This window comes from Canis lupus, chromosome 10 (genome assembly GCF_048164855.1).
Source record: "Canis lupus baileyi chromosome 10, mCanLup2.hap1, whole genome shotgun sequence".
Lineage (NCBI taxonomy): Eukaryota > Metazoa > Chordata > Mammalia > Carnivora > Canidae > Canis > Canis lupus.
Window position 1 is genome coordinate 51,876,557 of NC_132847.1, and position 14,512 is coordinate 51,891,068.

General features: G+C 44.0%; 1 protein-coding gene across 1 annotated transcript in view; it reads right to left on the reverse strand.

The window, feature by feature from the left end:
• Positions 1-365: 365 nt before the first annotated feature.
• B4GALT1 (beta-1,4-galactosyltransferase 1) overlaps positions 366-14,512 on the reverse strand; it is a 52,262-nt gene continuing 38,115 nt past the window's right edge. Inside the window, exons 3-6 of the mRNA XM_072841626.1 lie at positions 8,320-8,507; positions 5,703-5,825; positions 3,383-3,487; positions 366-3,174 (exon numbers count right to left, since the gene is read on the reverse strand). Of these exons, the coding sequence (XP_072697727.1) occupies positions 3,042-3,174; positions 3,383-3,487; positions 5,703-5,825; positions 8,320-8,507 (549 nt within the window). The 3' untranslated portion in view covers positions 366-3,041. The remainder of the gene's footprint in view (positions 3,175-3,382; positions 3,488-5,702; positions 5,826-8,319; positions 8,508-14,512) is intronic.

Sequence of the window (14,512 nt, forward strand, 5' to 3'; positions counted from 1 at the left end):
GGAGCCCGAGCTCAGAACTATCTTGGCATTTGTTGAATAAAGCAGAATGTGGCCAGAGAATCACTAGGGAAAATTTTATCTTGAAGTGGCACTAGCTACTACGTAGTAAGCACCTGTGAGGTGCCAGGCATTATTTTAGACACATCATCTCTTTTAAGCCTCAGAAACAGCTGATTCCAGGGAGGTGTTTGGAGCATAGATGAGTGAGCAACCCCCCCCCCGCCCCGCCCAGCCCGCAATGATGGGGCAGGCGCAGATGGCAGACCTCTAGTTTCTTCTCATCCTCCCAGTAGGCAATCCCAGTCACTTCCCTCCAGCCCTGGGAAAGCCCAAACCCCTTAAATCAGAAAACAAACCACCTGAGGTTACAAAGATAAGGTCATTTATTCACGTTATATTATTGGATTTTAAAGACAAAAATACAGTTGTTTTGAACACCAAGGTCAGACACCTTCCCCTCACCCCACTTACAATGGTAAATTCATACATTTGCATACACAGGAGATCAAAATACACAACAGGTCCCTAGGACAGGAAAGCTGCCCCCTCCTGGCTGAGTGGGGGCACCCCCACACCCAGCCCTGAGGTGGGCAGAGACCTGCCTGGACTGAGAGCCAGCACCAGCATTTCCTTTTAATCTTTCCCAAAGGCCACTTTTACAGGGTCACCAGCAATGGGATGGACAGAAACAGAGAAAGACACAGCACACAACAACATCACGGTGACAACTTCCAGGCAAAGGAAATGCTCCCTGAACCCTCAGCCCTGAATTTCTCAGGGAGGAAACAAGACACCTGCAACTTAAGAACCAGGCAAGCATCAGGGCCTAACCTTAGACCCAAGTGGGCCCCCCTCCGAGAGCACCAGAAGGTCAGCAAATAGGTAACAGGTGAAAGCAGGATTTCCCTTGGTTCTGAGAATGAACCACATACTTGACTATTCCAATGGAACGTAAAGGAAAGTGCACCAGTAAAACAGAACGTCAGAATTTTCTTTAAGAGTAAAGTAAGTAACAAAGAAATTACCACCCAGGGTATTTGTCTGTTTTCTCTTAAGGCACTTCGGAAAAGTCAGGATCTGGGGACAGAAAGAGGCCTTCATTCTTTGCATTTCCCTACACTCCCTCTCAGTGCGGTCATTCCTGGTTCCACTGACATCTCTTTTAGGGAATGGGGGGAACTGACAGAAGGAATACTCTTTGCATAGCCCAGCTGCTCCTGCAGTGGAAAAGAATTTTTAACCAACACAAAGGCTTCTGGAAAAGAACCACGTTAGCATCTCAAGATGCTCAAAGCAATAAAGGCACAGGTAAGATTGGGGCTGGGCGCTAGCTCAACCTCCACACTAAGGGCGGGGGCTCTGGGCTGCCACCAGCTTAAGGGTCAGCCCTGGGATCAGACTGCTGAAATGCAGGAGCACCCAGTGGTAGCAACTGCCTTGTGCATCTCACCCCGGGGAGGCTAACCCTCTCCCAGCAGAGATGGGTTTGGAGAAGTCACCCCAGTGGATCAGCCTCCCTGGACTGGGAGCACCGGCGAAAAACCTGAGGGGTAATGGGAGGCTTCAGGCACCATGAATGGTTGTCGGGGAGCGTGGGAAGGTTCAGCTGAACTTCTTTCTAGATCTCTAATTAAAAGGCACATTCATGCTGGAGAATGAATAGTCTGTTTGACCCTGAGTCCCACAGGCAAGGTTTAGGGAACGGGCAAGAGGCAAAGGAACAAGAAATTGGGAGGAAGGAGAATGGGTCCTGCAAGGTAGGCCAGGAAGTGTGGCCAGCACAGCAAAGGAGGTGGCCCCCTGACTCCACAGGGGCCGTAACAGAGCTTTCCTCCCCATCCCCAGACTAATGGACACAAACAACCTGATGGCTGTCATTTACAACTCCACAGCCTAGGGCCCCCTCCCACCTGGGGAGGGGGGTGGGGAGCTCTGCTTCACAGGCCTAAGCTTCTGCCTCCCCCAGAGGTCTAGCAAGATAACTCTGGCCAGGGAGGCCTTGCCCTCAAAGGGCCCAAAGGTGATTTTATTCTTCACAAAATCTGGCCTGCCAACTAAATCAGAGGTCTGCTCATGGCCAGTACAGCATACAATATTTTTCCCCCTAAAAATGCTCAGTCCCTCCCTACATTTAAAACACCACAATAAAAATACATAGGAAATTCAAGTTTATATAGCATGCTCAGAAAAATAAATTGCCATGATTTAACACTAAATAGCTATGCAAATCTGGATCAACACAGAATCAAGCTAAATCATAATTAGAACCCGATTTGTTCTTTCTTTAAAATACTACAAACTGCTTTTTAAAAAAGTCTTTACATTCAGAAATCAGACAATCTGGAGAAAGGCCACTGAATGTGAGAACACCCAAGGCTTTTGCTCTGATGACTAATGTTGCCTTGGAATTCACACATAAGCAGGGCAAAAGGTCCAAGGCTCAAGTTTTAAAATCCTTTTGCTAAGAAAAGACACACACACACACACACACACACACACACACACAGTGATTACAGTAATTGCATACCACTAAAAGAAGGTGGGGGAGGGGTAAAATGAGAATAGTTGAGATAGTATTTTTCTGTTAAAATATGCAAACAAAAAACATCACACCAATTCAATTTCAGCAGCACTCTCCATTCTTTCATAAAGTAATAAGAATACCACAATTTAAAGCGAAATTCTTACCTATTTCACAACTAATTAGCAGTTTGTCACTGGGAATGAGTCCCAAAGTCATCAAAGTTGGGGCTGTGTACTGATTCTTTGGGGTGACACTGTGAACATGCCGAGAGTCCCCCAAAGGCTGATGGTTTCTACATTTACAAACACCTTGTAGAGTTAAGAAGTCACATGCTGAGCCAAGTTTGGGGCAAAATATCCCACTTGTCCTGGTCATCTGGGAAGGCATCAGAATGATGAATGAAGGAGGCCTATCACTCTGATTGTTAAGAATGAAAGGGACCAGCCCAGCAGATTGGCAGAGACGCACAGCAAAGGTCCCTGGCCATTTTCAGGTCTCTTACTAGTGTACCAAAATGCTAGCTCGGTGTCCCGATGTCCACTGTGATTTTGGTATACAATGGGTTTCGCTCTTTGTCCAAGACCTTGTAAGTGAGAGTGTTCAAACCATCAGAGAGCATTGTCTCCTTGGTATGTGCAATTCGGTCAAACCTACAAAGAAAAATAGGTAAAAGGTTGGTGTCAAAACAGAAATCTTAATTAAACATCTTTCATCACATGCCCACCAACTCAATCTACCGTTCCCATGGAGAGAACCCTCCCTTTTCGTCAAGGCATGGAGCCCTCTCCAGAGCCTCAATCCTGTAGCCTACCCCATTTGAAAGGGGAAAGAAGGAATGTAAATGAACACAGAACATACCTCTGAGGATTGGGTTCATTTTTCTTGTCTCTTGAGTGGCGGATCATCCGACACTTGCCAACCATAGCATTCGGGCGAGATACAGACATACCTTTAAAAACTAATCTGCAAGGAGTAAAAAGACAAGTCATCACTGTAGAGCTGCCATGAGGCTGGGGTCCAAAAGCCCCAGCTATAAGACTTGTACCCCATCCACCATCTTGTTTACTATTCTCACTCAGCCCATATCCCAACCCACTGTGGTACTGGTTAAAACTCACACTGGTTCTGCAGTTGGTGTTGGTGACTGTTCTGTGCCAGGCACTGGGGGTGTCTGCCCTCATAGATCGTATAGCACAAACTTAGAACATAGGACCATCAGTGTCCAGATGGAGGTGAAAAGGGGAGGTAGGGCTGCTGAGCACAGAAAGAGAAGCCACTCACTCTCCCTGAGCAAGACTAGGCTGAGCCAGCTGTGAAGATGAAGGAGTGTGTGCTAGAGGATTTCAGGCAGCCAGGACAGCTTAGGCAGAGGAAGAGAGAGCAAACACAGGGCCCTCGGGGAACACAAACTTCCGGGGACTGGTGGAAAGGGTCTGGAGTAAGAAGTGGCCAGAGATGAGGCTGGAAAGAAGGGGGGAAGGCTCAATCATGGAGGCCTTCTCAGAGCTTTTAGCCTCCCAATGATCAGTGCCAGTGTCTGAAAGGGATATCATACACCGTTCCCCAAAGGTTTTTGGCCAAAAGGAAGACTCTCTGATAATCATTATAAGAATGAAGAGCAGAGAACAAGACTAGAGGCAGCCAGAACAGGATGGAAGATTCTGTGGAGGTCTGCGGGAAAGGAATGAGGACCAAAACCAAAGCCTTGACAGCAGAAATACAAGTTAGTTAAGAGGCAGGACTGGCTGGTTGTGGATATACTTGAAGGTTTCTGGCCTCATCTCCCCCAGGGCTGAACTAGTGCCTGGCACATGGCAAGTCAGTGTGTAAGAGTGAAGTCCGTTATCTTTCAAGAAAGCTGCTCCACAAATCACTCATCCTTCTAGTCTCTCCACCTTCAGTGCTCCCTCCCATTAACCTTCTTAACCGCTCAGGTCACATCAGCCCTGAGCACCATCCCAAAGGCCCAGTGCTTGCTGCTTGCCCAGGTGGCACTGTGGAAGCAAGTTTGTTTCTGTCTGGACCCCCTATCCTGGGCTTCAGCATTTTCCCCACTGGGGCCTGTATGACACAGCACTCTGCATGCTGGAGATGCCTGTAAATCAATTTGCACACACTCAAACTCAGGTTTTCTTCCAGGCTGATAGTAAAGACTTGGGTCGTATGATAGGTTCTCACATTAAGCTGACATGGGTGCTGCTCTGACAGACACCTTCTGTAAACTGATCAAATTAGTGTACTCGAGGGCACCTGGGTTGCTTAGTGGTTGAGTGTCTGCCTTCGGCACAGTGCATCATCCTGGGGTCCTGGATCGAGTCCCTCATTAGGCTCCCCATGGGGAGCCTGCTCCTCCCTCTGCCTATATCTCTGCCTCTCTCTCTGTGTCTCTCATGAATAAATAAAATCTTTTAAAAAAATTCAATGTACTCCAATTCAGGAAGATGCTAGGGTATATTCTGATATCAAGCTCATTGATAAGCTCAGGCTAGCTCCCAGAGGGAGAAGGTGCAGATAAGATATCTGTGGCTGACAGAGCTAAAGTCCTCATGGCCAGGGAGAACTGGGCAGAGTGCAGTTTCAAATGCCATTGGAATTTTTTTTTTAACTATTTGCCATGACAATCCATATGATAAAGGCTTACCAGCTTACAGGGAGCCCCGGGGTATGGATGGGGCAGGGCTGGCAGTGGAGAGATGGTTGTTGGGGCTGGGTGGGTCCACAGAAGTTCATTATGCTACTCAGTCCTCTTTTGTGTATGTTAAAAATGTTCCAAAATAAACAAAGAACACAAAGATTCTGTAAAGGAACTTAGGATCCTGCCCAAAGAAACTTGTTTCATAATCAAGCGCGACCACAAAGAAATGCCGAATTTTTACAAAGGACACATGTTTACTTCTTCAGGACAAAACAGCATGTGTTATAAATCAAAGTAAACTCAATTCTTCACTTGGTTCTCATTTTGCATGTTCCAAGACTAATGCAAAAATCACAGAAGCTAATCTTCCTGAAGACATTCTTCAGCACCTAGAGCACTGACAGCGGGGTGCATCTAAGAATATGGGCCAAGTGGGGACTATATCCACTGAAGGGTCAATCCTTGCAGAATAACCTGCTACTGATTGAAAAACTGGAAGTGAAGGGAGACAGGGAAGAGAGAGATCTAAATTGTGACCATTACCTGTTATAAATGTCATCATCTTCACCTCCCCAGCCCCAATAATTATTAGGAAATCCATTGATGGTGAGAAACTGTTCTTTACTGAGAGCAGAGACACCTCCAAAGTACTGAACATAAGGTAGGCTGGGGGAAACACACACACACATACACAAAGAAGACCAGTGATTAGTTAAGTTTTGACTTTTCAAAATAAAGCCTGCTCAAAGCATAAACACTTTTTTTTTTTTTTTTTAAGCATAAACACTTCTAAAGTTATTTTTATTTTCTGGGACTTTTTAATTGGGGATTTATGAGGGTTTTCTTTGTTCTGTTTTTATATCAGACTCAGATTATCTTAGAGAAGACACAGATATCAAAGAGTATAATCTTGCTCTAAGAATACTGTGTTGTTTCTGTGGTTACCTGGAAAATTAGTCAGTGACAAGAGCATAAACCCACTTCTTGTGCCCCGTTCAGGAATCTGCTTTCCATGTGTCCTGCTCCTGCATGGAAAATCTTATCCAGGAGGTCCAGGAAACTGAGACTGTGGTAAAGTCTCCCTATGCCCACTCTGTTATGCCCTCCCTTCCCACCCTCAGCCCATCTACCAGTCTAACTTTCATTCTTCCACAGGTATACTTTGAATACTGACCCAAATAGTTGAAATAGCATTTCTGAAAATCTGCTAAAGTAAAATTTTCTAGGAAATTTCTACCACATCCTAACTTGGCAAAATGTATAATGGTGAATCTATTTTGACACATTTTCAAGCATTAGGGCATCTGGACTCTCATCTTTCCACCTTTTTGTATTTTACTACTTCAATGGTAATGAATCATGGGCTCCTGAAGGATGCAGCTGGAGCAACAATGAGAAATGTTAAAGACTCAAGTCATGCCCAGAAGCCATGCAAAGGCTTTCCCATGGGTCCTTTAAAGGCTGTGGTTTTGTGATGACCTTGTGTACAGCACTAAACCACACTAGGGCTCTTACTGGAATCCAAAGAGACTGAAACCCATCATACAAATTAAAGAAAACTTTAACTCAGACTTTGAGGGGGAAAGTCAGCCAAACCATATAGAACATACAAAAAAAGGTGCAATTATTATTTTCAATACTGTTAAGTATCCACGAAGAACCCTGGGGGCCCAATTTAATGAGTCAAAGGTAATCTATCTGTAATTACATGTCATCACCTAGGTGCCTAGTTATCCACCTTTGGGCATACCTCATACTACAGTCTGTGCCTGACAGCAAGGAAGGGTTTGAACCAGGTGGCCAGGCCAATATGTTCTCACAATCAGTGTTTTTACAAAAAAGTACTCTTGGTGACCTCATCGGAAAGTACAGCTGAGATGATGAGATTTGGTTTCACTGTCTGCGCTGTTTTCTCTAACCAACAGCCTGTCCCCCCAAGCCTGACTGGTGCTGGGTAAAACAAGCATGGTGCTATGGCAAAAAATGATGTCATCACCACCATGCTCTAAGAGAGGGAACAGGGTTTGAGCCTGTGTATCTCAAAGAGAAGATACACAAACAAGGAGAGGTAGGGAGGAAAGACGGGAGATGCAGGGTGACATTTATAGTCAAATTCTCCCTTCTTTAAGACAGCGAGTTTAGGGTCAGGTCTGGGGAAAGGACTTCACAGCGTCCATATTTTCTTTTCTTTTTAATTAAGTAGGCTCCATGCCCAATGTAAGTCTTGAATTTGGGAACCCGACATCAAGAATCACATGCTCTACCAACTGAGCTAGCCAGGTGCCCCTTAGCATCCCTGTTTTCATTTCTCAGGCCCCAGCCCCCCAGGAAAGGAGGATAGAATGAAATTATGGGAGTAAAATGAATCTGAAGAATAGCATCTGTATCTAAACCAAGGGATTGCTGGTTGGCACAGGACTGCCACACTGGGGTATCCGCCTAAGCCAGGGATGCATAACACATAGAGTACCTACAGCAGCTTCGTGGAACTTCACGCTGACTTAGAACAGGGAAGGAAAGGTCAGTTTACTCAACTGATAGGTGATTTAAAACAATTCTATATTAATAGAAACATGGATAATTATGGAACAAAATACAGATTTATTTTTTAAGATTAAAAAAGAAGTACAAGGCTATTTTCCACCTATGACAATATGCTTTGGATTATCCCACTGCCCTTGGGGGACAGGCATCAGTTGGCACCCTCACTAGGGGCATTTTGATGGAAAAGTCTGGGTCCCAATGTTTAAACAGAAGCCTGTGCATCATGTTCTTTCTTAAAGCACCAAGGTATATCTGCTAAGGCACCCAAATCCAAGAATTTATTGGGGGCAAATGATTCCAACTTGCTTCCCAAACTGTGTGGGGAAGGGGACAGAAAAAAGCAAGGAAATATGGCAGCTGTTTGGAGCTTAAAGGCTAGAGCCATCCCAAACATAAACACTCTTCTTGCCTGGATATGCAGAGGTATGTGTGTTCCTGGATTTCACTTTCCTCCTCAAACAATAACTGACTTTGGACTTAAAAAGCATCCTGTTCTCAGGGGAAGGATTCTCCTCTAGAACCTACAGAGAAACTCCTGGGCTGGAGGAGCTGCATCTCCTAGTCCTTATGTAGGGGCAGAGCATGTTTTCTGCAGATTCTGGTAAATATCTCTTACCTAAATCCAAACTTATCCATTGCTACAGAAATGTGCCGTGGCTGTGAAAAACACCTGTAGGCATTATGGTCGTTCATTGGAATGAGGTCCACGTCACTGAACACAAAGCAGTTGTAGTCATAGTCCTTCAAGGCCTCTTGAAAGCCAATATTGAGGAGCTTAGCACGATTGAACATGGTTTCTCCAGCCTGGTGCAGAAACAAAAGAAGTGATATCAGATATCATGAGGCCACTGAGCAGAACACTGACAAAGACTGGTGACTTATCGGACTACATGTGATCACGAGTCCACTCGTTTCTCTGCTCTCACTTTATAAATCAATACCAAATGGCATGCCCCATGTCAACAATCCCACTTCTAAGAATTATCATGTAGGACTTGCAAATATGAACAACTTGCTCACCATGGATTTTCATTATAACAAAAGACTGCAAACAATTACATAAGCATTGCTAAGGAAATGGTTATATAAATTATGGAACATCCAAATAATGGAATAGAGTTGTTTTAAAAAAATAAGGAAGCTCTAAAAGATAATTTTCAAGATAGTATTGTTACATGAGAAGGCATTTAAACATATGTGTCATATATTTATGTACTACATATAGATTAATACCATAAAGATAGCCAGGAAACAGGTGTCTATTGGACTTTTCGCTTCTTCTCTTTTGGTATGGTTGACTATTGTTTGATTACCACATTGTGTGCCTTCCCAGGTGTCTGTCACTAAACTAAGTACCAGAGAAATATGATTAACCCAAATCAATCTTAGCTCTCGTTGTGTTCACAATTTAGGGTAGGAAGCACTGTGATACAGGCTATGACAGAAACAGGGTATATGAGAGAGAAGAGGACACCTGCTTCTGGAGGCCAACCACTGAGTCCTGAAGCACCAAGTCTGTTGGTGCAAAGGTACTTCATATTTTATTTACTTACTTATTTTCAGTTCCTTCACTAGAATATAAATAAGCTCAATAAAAGCTGAAATTTTTAACTTTTTGTTCACTCAGTGCCTAGAACACTGCGTGGCTTACAATAAGAGCTCAATAAATAACTGCTGGATGGATGTATGGACACACGGATAGATGGATGAGTAGACCAAAGGATGGATTTCAACAAGTAATGGCAGAAGACAATTCTTCTGGGAAGCTTCAACCATAAGGCTCTCTCAGGGTCACCACCATGGTTCTCTGCTCTTACCAATTCTCACAGCCCCATGTAAGGACAGTAACAGTATCAACACTGCTATCCTTACCCTTAGCAGTCTATAAACCCTTCCATACATGTACTCACCCCAGTCAGAATCCTCCCAAAAATGCCATGAAGAAACAAAGGTACAAAAGTGACACAACTGATGCTGGACCCAATACTCTGAAATCCTCATTTAGTGTTCTCTCCCAATATCTCTTGGGAATCAACAAGACCAGGGCCTAGGACCTTCTACTTTGGGAAAAAATATATCTCACAAGGGCCTACAGTGGCTACACATTCTCAAAGGTGGGATCCCCAATATCCTCTCTCCAGGCCCCCAAGAAAGGATTTGAAAACTAGTGCTAAGGCTGCCTGTGTGAATATAGAGCATACGGATGGTGCCACAGATGCCCAACCTCAGGTGGGTGACCGAGAGAAATGAACACAAGTACCAGGAAGTCAGAAAGAGCAGCCAAGAGAACAGTGAATGAATTAAGGAAACATTTTATACAAGAGAGAGCTCCTCTCTTCAGCCCATGACAAAGCTTTCTAATCAAGCATGGTGAAAGGGGGAAGGCTGAGCCCAACAGCATGCACTGTGATCTTTGGTTGTACCCACCACTGAAGAGTCATTCAGAATCCTGCCTTCACCTAATTCTCTGCAAGTCTTGAGGTGAAAAGAAGTTTAAAGTTTAGAAACCAGACATAAACTATAAAGTTGTTTTAATTGCTATTATTACAACACATTGCTAAAATTCATTGGGAGATACGACATGCAGGGCTAGTGTTTTACAGGCTTTTAAACGTCTCAACAATCTTGTAACAACCTTCATCCCAACCCAGATTTCCTTCATTCTTCCCAGACCCTTACCTCCTGACAATGGAGAGAGGTGTCTGCACCTGGTACTTTTCATCCTCTAGCTCCTCTAACTCCATGAAGATCCTAAATGTTAGCTTCCTCTGAATAGTTTCAAACATAATTCAGCCCCACCGAACACTTTTCTGACAAGTGAAAGGGTGTCCCAACATAGCCTTTTCATACCTGTGTAGTAGATGCTGGAAGATAGCCACTCCAAGCTCCCTTCATTTAATACATTCTCGAGTAACAGGGGCAGGGAGCTCTTGATGGCCATGCTCAAACCACAGGGCCTGGCCTGCTAGCCATCACCGTTTGAGCTAAGTAGATATCTGACTGAGACTATACTAAACATTTTTCCTCTCCCAGAAACCGGGAATTTGGAACCATGAATGGATACCTCTGGCACCATGCCCCAAGAACAATGGCAGCCTAGAGGAGAAATCTAAGGAGCTGATCTATTCTTTTTTTTTTTTTTTTTTTTGAGCTGATCTATTCTACCCTTCCCCCACATGTGGCATAACAGCTCCTTCGACTCAATGAGGCACTTCAGTGTCTGATCCACAGTTAGAATTAGGTAGGCATAGCCTGCACTGTATGTCACTCCTCTCATCCTGGCCTCACCTCTATGACTCTGGTAGAGGGGAAAGGAGGGTACATTTTTACAGTTGTTAATTCCCTACTAGGGCCCTTTGAAACATCAGACCAGCAGAATGGTATAAGGAAAGTACGAATTTTCTCTTTCCTCTCCTAAGAGTCTAGAAAACTCTAAGCTTCTTTGGGTGAAATGGTATAACACCTTGAGTAACCTCGATAAGAAAGGCGGGCCCTGGCAAGTCTGCCAACCCCCACCACTAACTGGAAGTGTTCATTCCTGTCTAGAGGGTGGGAAGACAATCAGCCCTCATTCCTGCCCCTTCTCAACGGGCACATGCATCTGTGAGTCTGCTTCCTTCCCTCAGGTAAGTATTTATCAAGCACCACTACAGTCCAGTCAAGCCAATTATAGACACATGCATTTTTATCCCAGGAATGACAGCTTCTTGGCTTCTTACCTATATGACTTTGAGTAAATCACACCTCTAAGTCTCCATTTCCTCATCTGGTTATTTGGATGACAACAGATATGTTTTATTAGATCAGACAATGCATGAAAAGGCCTTTGCACATTGCCTGGCAACAAATGTCAGCTACTATCATTATTATAGGATTAGGTCTTCCCATCCATCTTGAATAGTCAAATCTTTCAAATTGTCTCCCAGAAATCCAACATGGAGACTTTCCCTTCTCTGGTGTTTGTGTGTGTCTTTCCCAATCAGCTTCAAAAGCCCTTCCAAATCCTGCTTCTCTGACAGTGGGTGGTGGGGGGTTCTAAAAAGGATTAGGGTTCAAGTGAGTTAGCCTGTGCCTCACCTTTTTTTTTTTTTTTTTGGTGGGCAGCAAAGCAAAGTTTGTTGAGCAATACAAAGCTCCCAAACAGGGAGGGAGACCCAAGAGGCTCACAAAATTAGAATCTCTATAGCACCAGAAGAAAGTCAGAGAGACCTTTAGAGGTATGATGTGGTTGGGAAGTCACATATGAATAGGAACTGGGGCACTAACAGCAGAAGTCCCTCTGAAAGGCTGAGCGTTTTAGTGCAGGTTTCATCTTATGTTGGTAGGCAAGAGTTACATATATCCACTCCTTTAAGGACAACTGGCTCCTCTTAACAGAAGGGAAGGAGAGGAAGAAAGAAGGAAGGAGGACAAATATAATATGGCATTCCCACAGTTGGGGACAGAGAAACTGTCTCACCGGTCAAAGCTCATAGAAAAACCTGTAAACCTTTTATGACTGGGCCTGTACCGAAAAATGGGTGTATCACTCAGTCAAGCAAAGCCAACAATGCCAATCCGGAGAGGACTGAAACCTAGGTATGACCAGGCATGCTGGCCTGGAGTAGTAAGGAGATTAGCACAGGTGTGAAGCCAAGCTCCTCAGGAAGAAGAAAAGGGGAAGAGGCTGCCCTCAGTCACCTCACACAACAAATCTAGGGCCCTTCTGGCAGATCTGAATGACAGGAACAAATGTCATAAGAAGCATCAGATAGCTCTGTAAGACTGTTACAACCTTTCTCTAGAGCCCTCATATAGACTAAGGAGAAAACAAGTAGTATATCCATTGAAAACAGAACCCTCATACACTGCCAGTGGGAATGTGAAATGATGCAGCCATCTTAGAAAACAGTCTGGCAGCTCCTTAGACGGATAATCAAAGACTTAGCATATGATCCAGTGATTCCACTCCTGGATCTATATCCAAGAGAAAGGAAATCTTATGTCCCACAAAAACCTTTCTACAACATTCATAACAGCATTATTCAAAATAGATAAAAAGTAAAAACAATCCAAATGTCTGTCAACTAATGAATGGATAAATAAAATGTGGTATATCCCTAAAATGCAATAGTATTCAACAATAAAAAAGAATGAAGTACTAATACATGCTATCACATGGATAAACCTTGAAAACATCATGTTAGGTTAAAGAAGTCAGTCACAAAGGACAACAGATTGTATCATTTCATTTATATGAAACGTCCAAAATAGGCAAATCCATAGAGAGAGAAAGTAGATTAGTGGCTGCCCAAAGCCAGGAGGAATGAAGCGATTTAGTAGCTATGAAATACAGGGTTTATTTTTGGTGCAATGAAAACTTTCTAAAATTGATTATGGTGATGGCTGCACAACTCCTGAATACACCAAAAGCCACTGGATTATGTACTTTAAGTAGGTGAATTGTATGGTATATAATTATATCTCAATAAAATGATTATCAGAAAGAAAAAAAAAAGTTAAGAAAGAAGAGAAAAGCCAGCTCCAGACACAGAAGAGGACCGAGGGTCATATTTCTTCCTCTATCTCATATACTTATTCTGGTCATTTATTGGATGTCTACTTCATGCTTAGCTGTAGGGATACAGAAAAGGAAACACATAGGCCCTACTTTTGAGTAGTTCTGAGTTATAAATGGGGAATTGTAATGGGGTGATGTGGAGTGTGAAAACACTGATCAAATCCTGGGGGACTAGAGAGGCATGAGAAAAGTGTTCCTAGAAGAGAAAGCAGCATTTCTAATGGCTGTGGGGGAGGGGGGGGGAGAACCATTCAAGGAGCTATGAGAAATACAAATGGGGAAGCCAGAATAAAACATGAGAGTGAATGTGGACCCAATCATGCCAGGGACAGGGAGCCTGGAAACTCTACTAAAGTACCCAGGCTTTGTCCTTTATTTAAGCCATAGGGAGCCCTTGAAGATTATAAACAAAGATTGTTCTATGTGTCAAGGAGGGACTTGTGCCCCACCTCACAACTGAAGGCAGGGAGATCCAGTTGGAAGCTGTTGCATGATTCATAGGAGATACATCAGAGATGGGCAGTAATGGCAGGCAGGTAGAGAATGCTTTCCTCCAAGGGCTAATGCAAGGGCTCCACTTTTCCATTTCATGCTTCACCTGCTCCCTGGGCATGTGCACTGTACACAAAAGCAGCCTTCATGGGGCTTTTTTTTTTTTAAGATTTTATTTATTCATTAACGAGAGACACAGAGAGACGCAGAGACACAGGCAGAGGGAGAAGCAGGCTCCATGCAGGGAGCCCAATGTGGAACTTGATCCCGGGTCTCCAGGATCATGCCCTGGGCTGAAGGCAGTGTTAAACCACTGAGCTACCTGGGCTGCCCCATGGGGCTTTTAGAAAAGGTACCAAAGTCTAGTCTAATCCCCAGGCAAGGGATGCCTGGGTGGCTCAACAGTCGAGCATCTGCCTTTCTGTTCAGGGCATAATCCCGGGATCCCGGATGGAGTCCCACATCGGGCTCCTTGTGGGGAGCCTGCTTCTCCCTCTACCTATGTCTCTGTCTCTCTCTCTCTCTGACTCTCATGAATAAATAAATAAAATCTTAAAAAAAAAAAAAAAATCCCCAGTTAGGCAAATCCTAACTGTCGTTAAGGCGAAAGTAGACTTCTCCTCGTAATAGCAAGACACATAACCAGCTGCCGAAGACCATGGCCTCCCTTGACCAAGTTCTAACAGTCTCTAAAGGATTGGTTAAACCACCCTGCCTTCCCTGGATGTTAGGCCCATGTATATATATACCAGTAGAC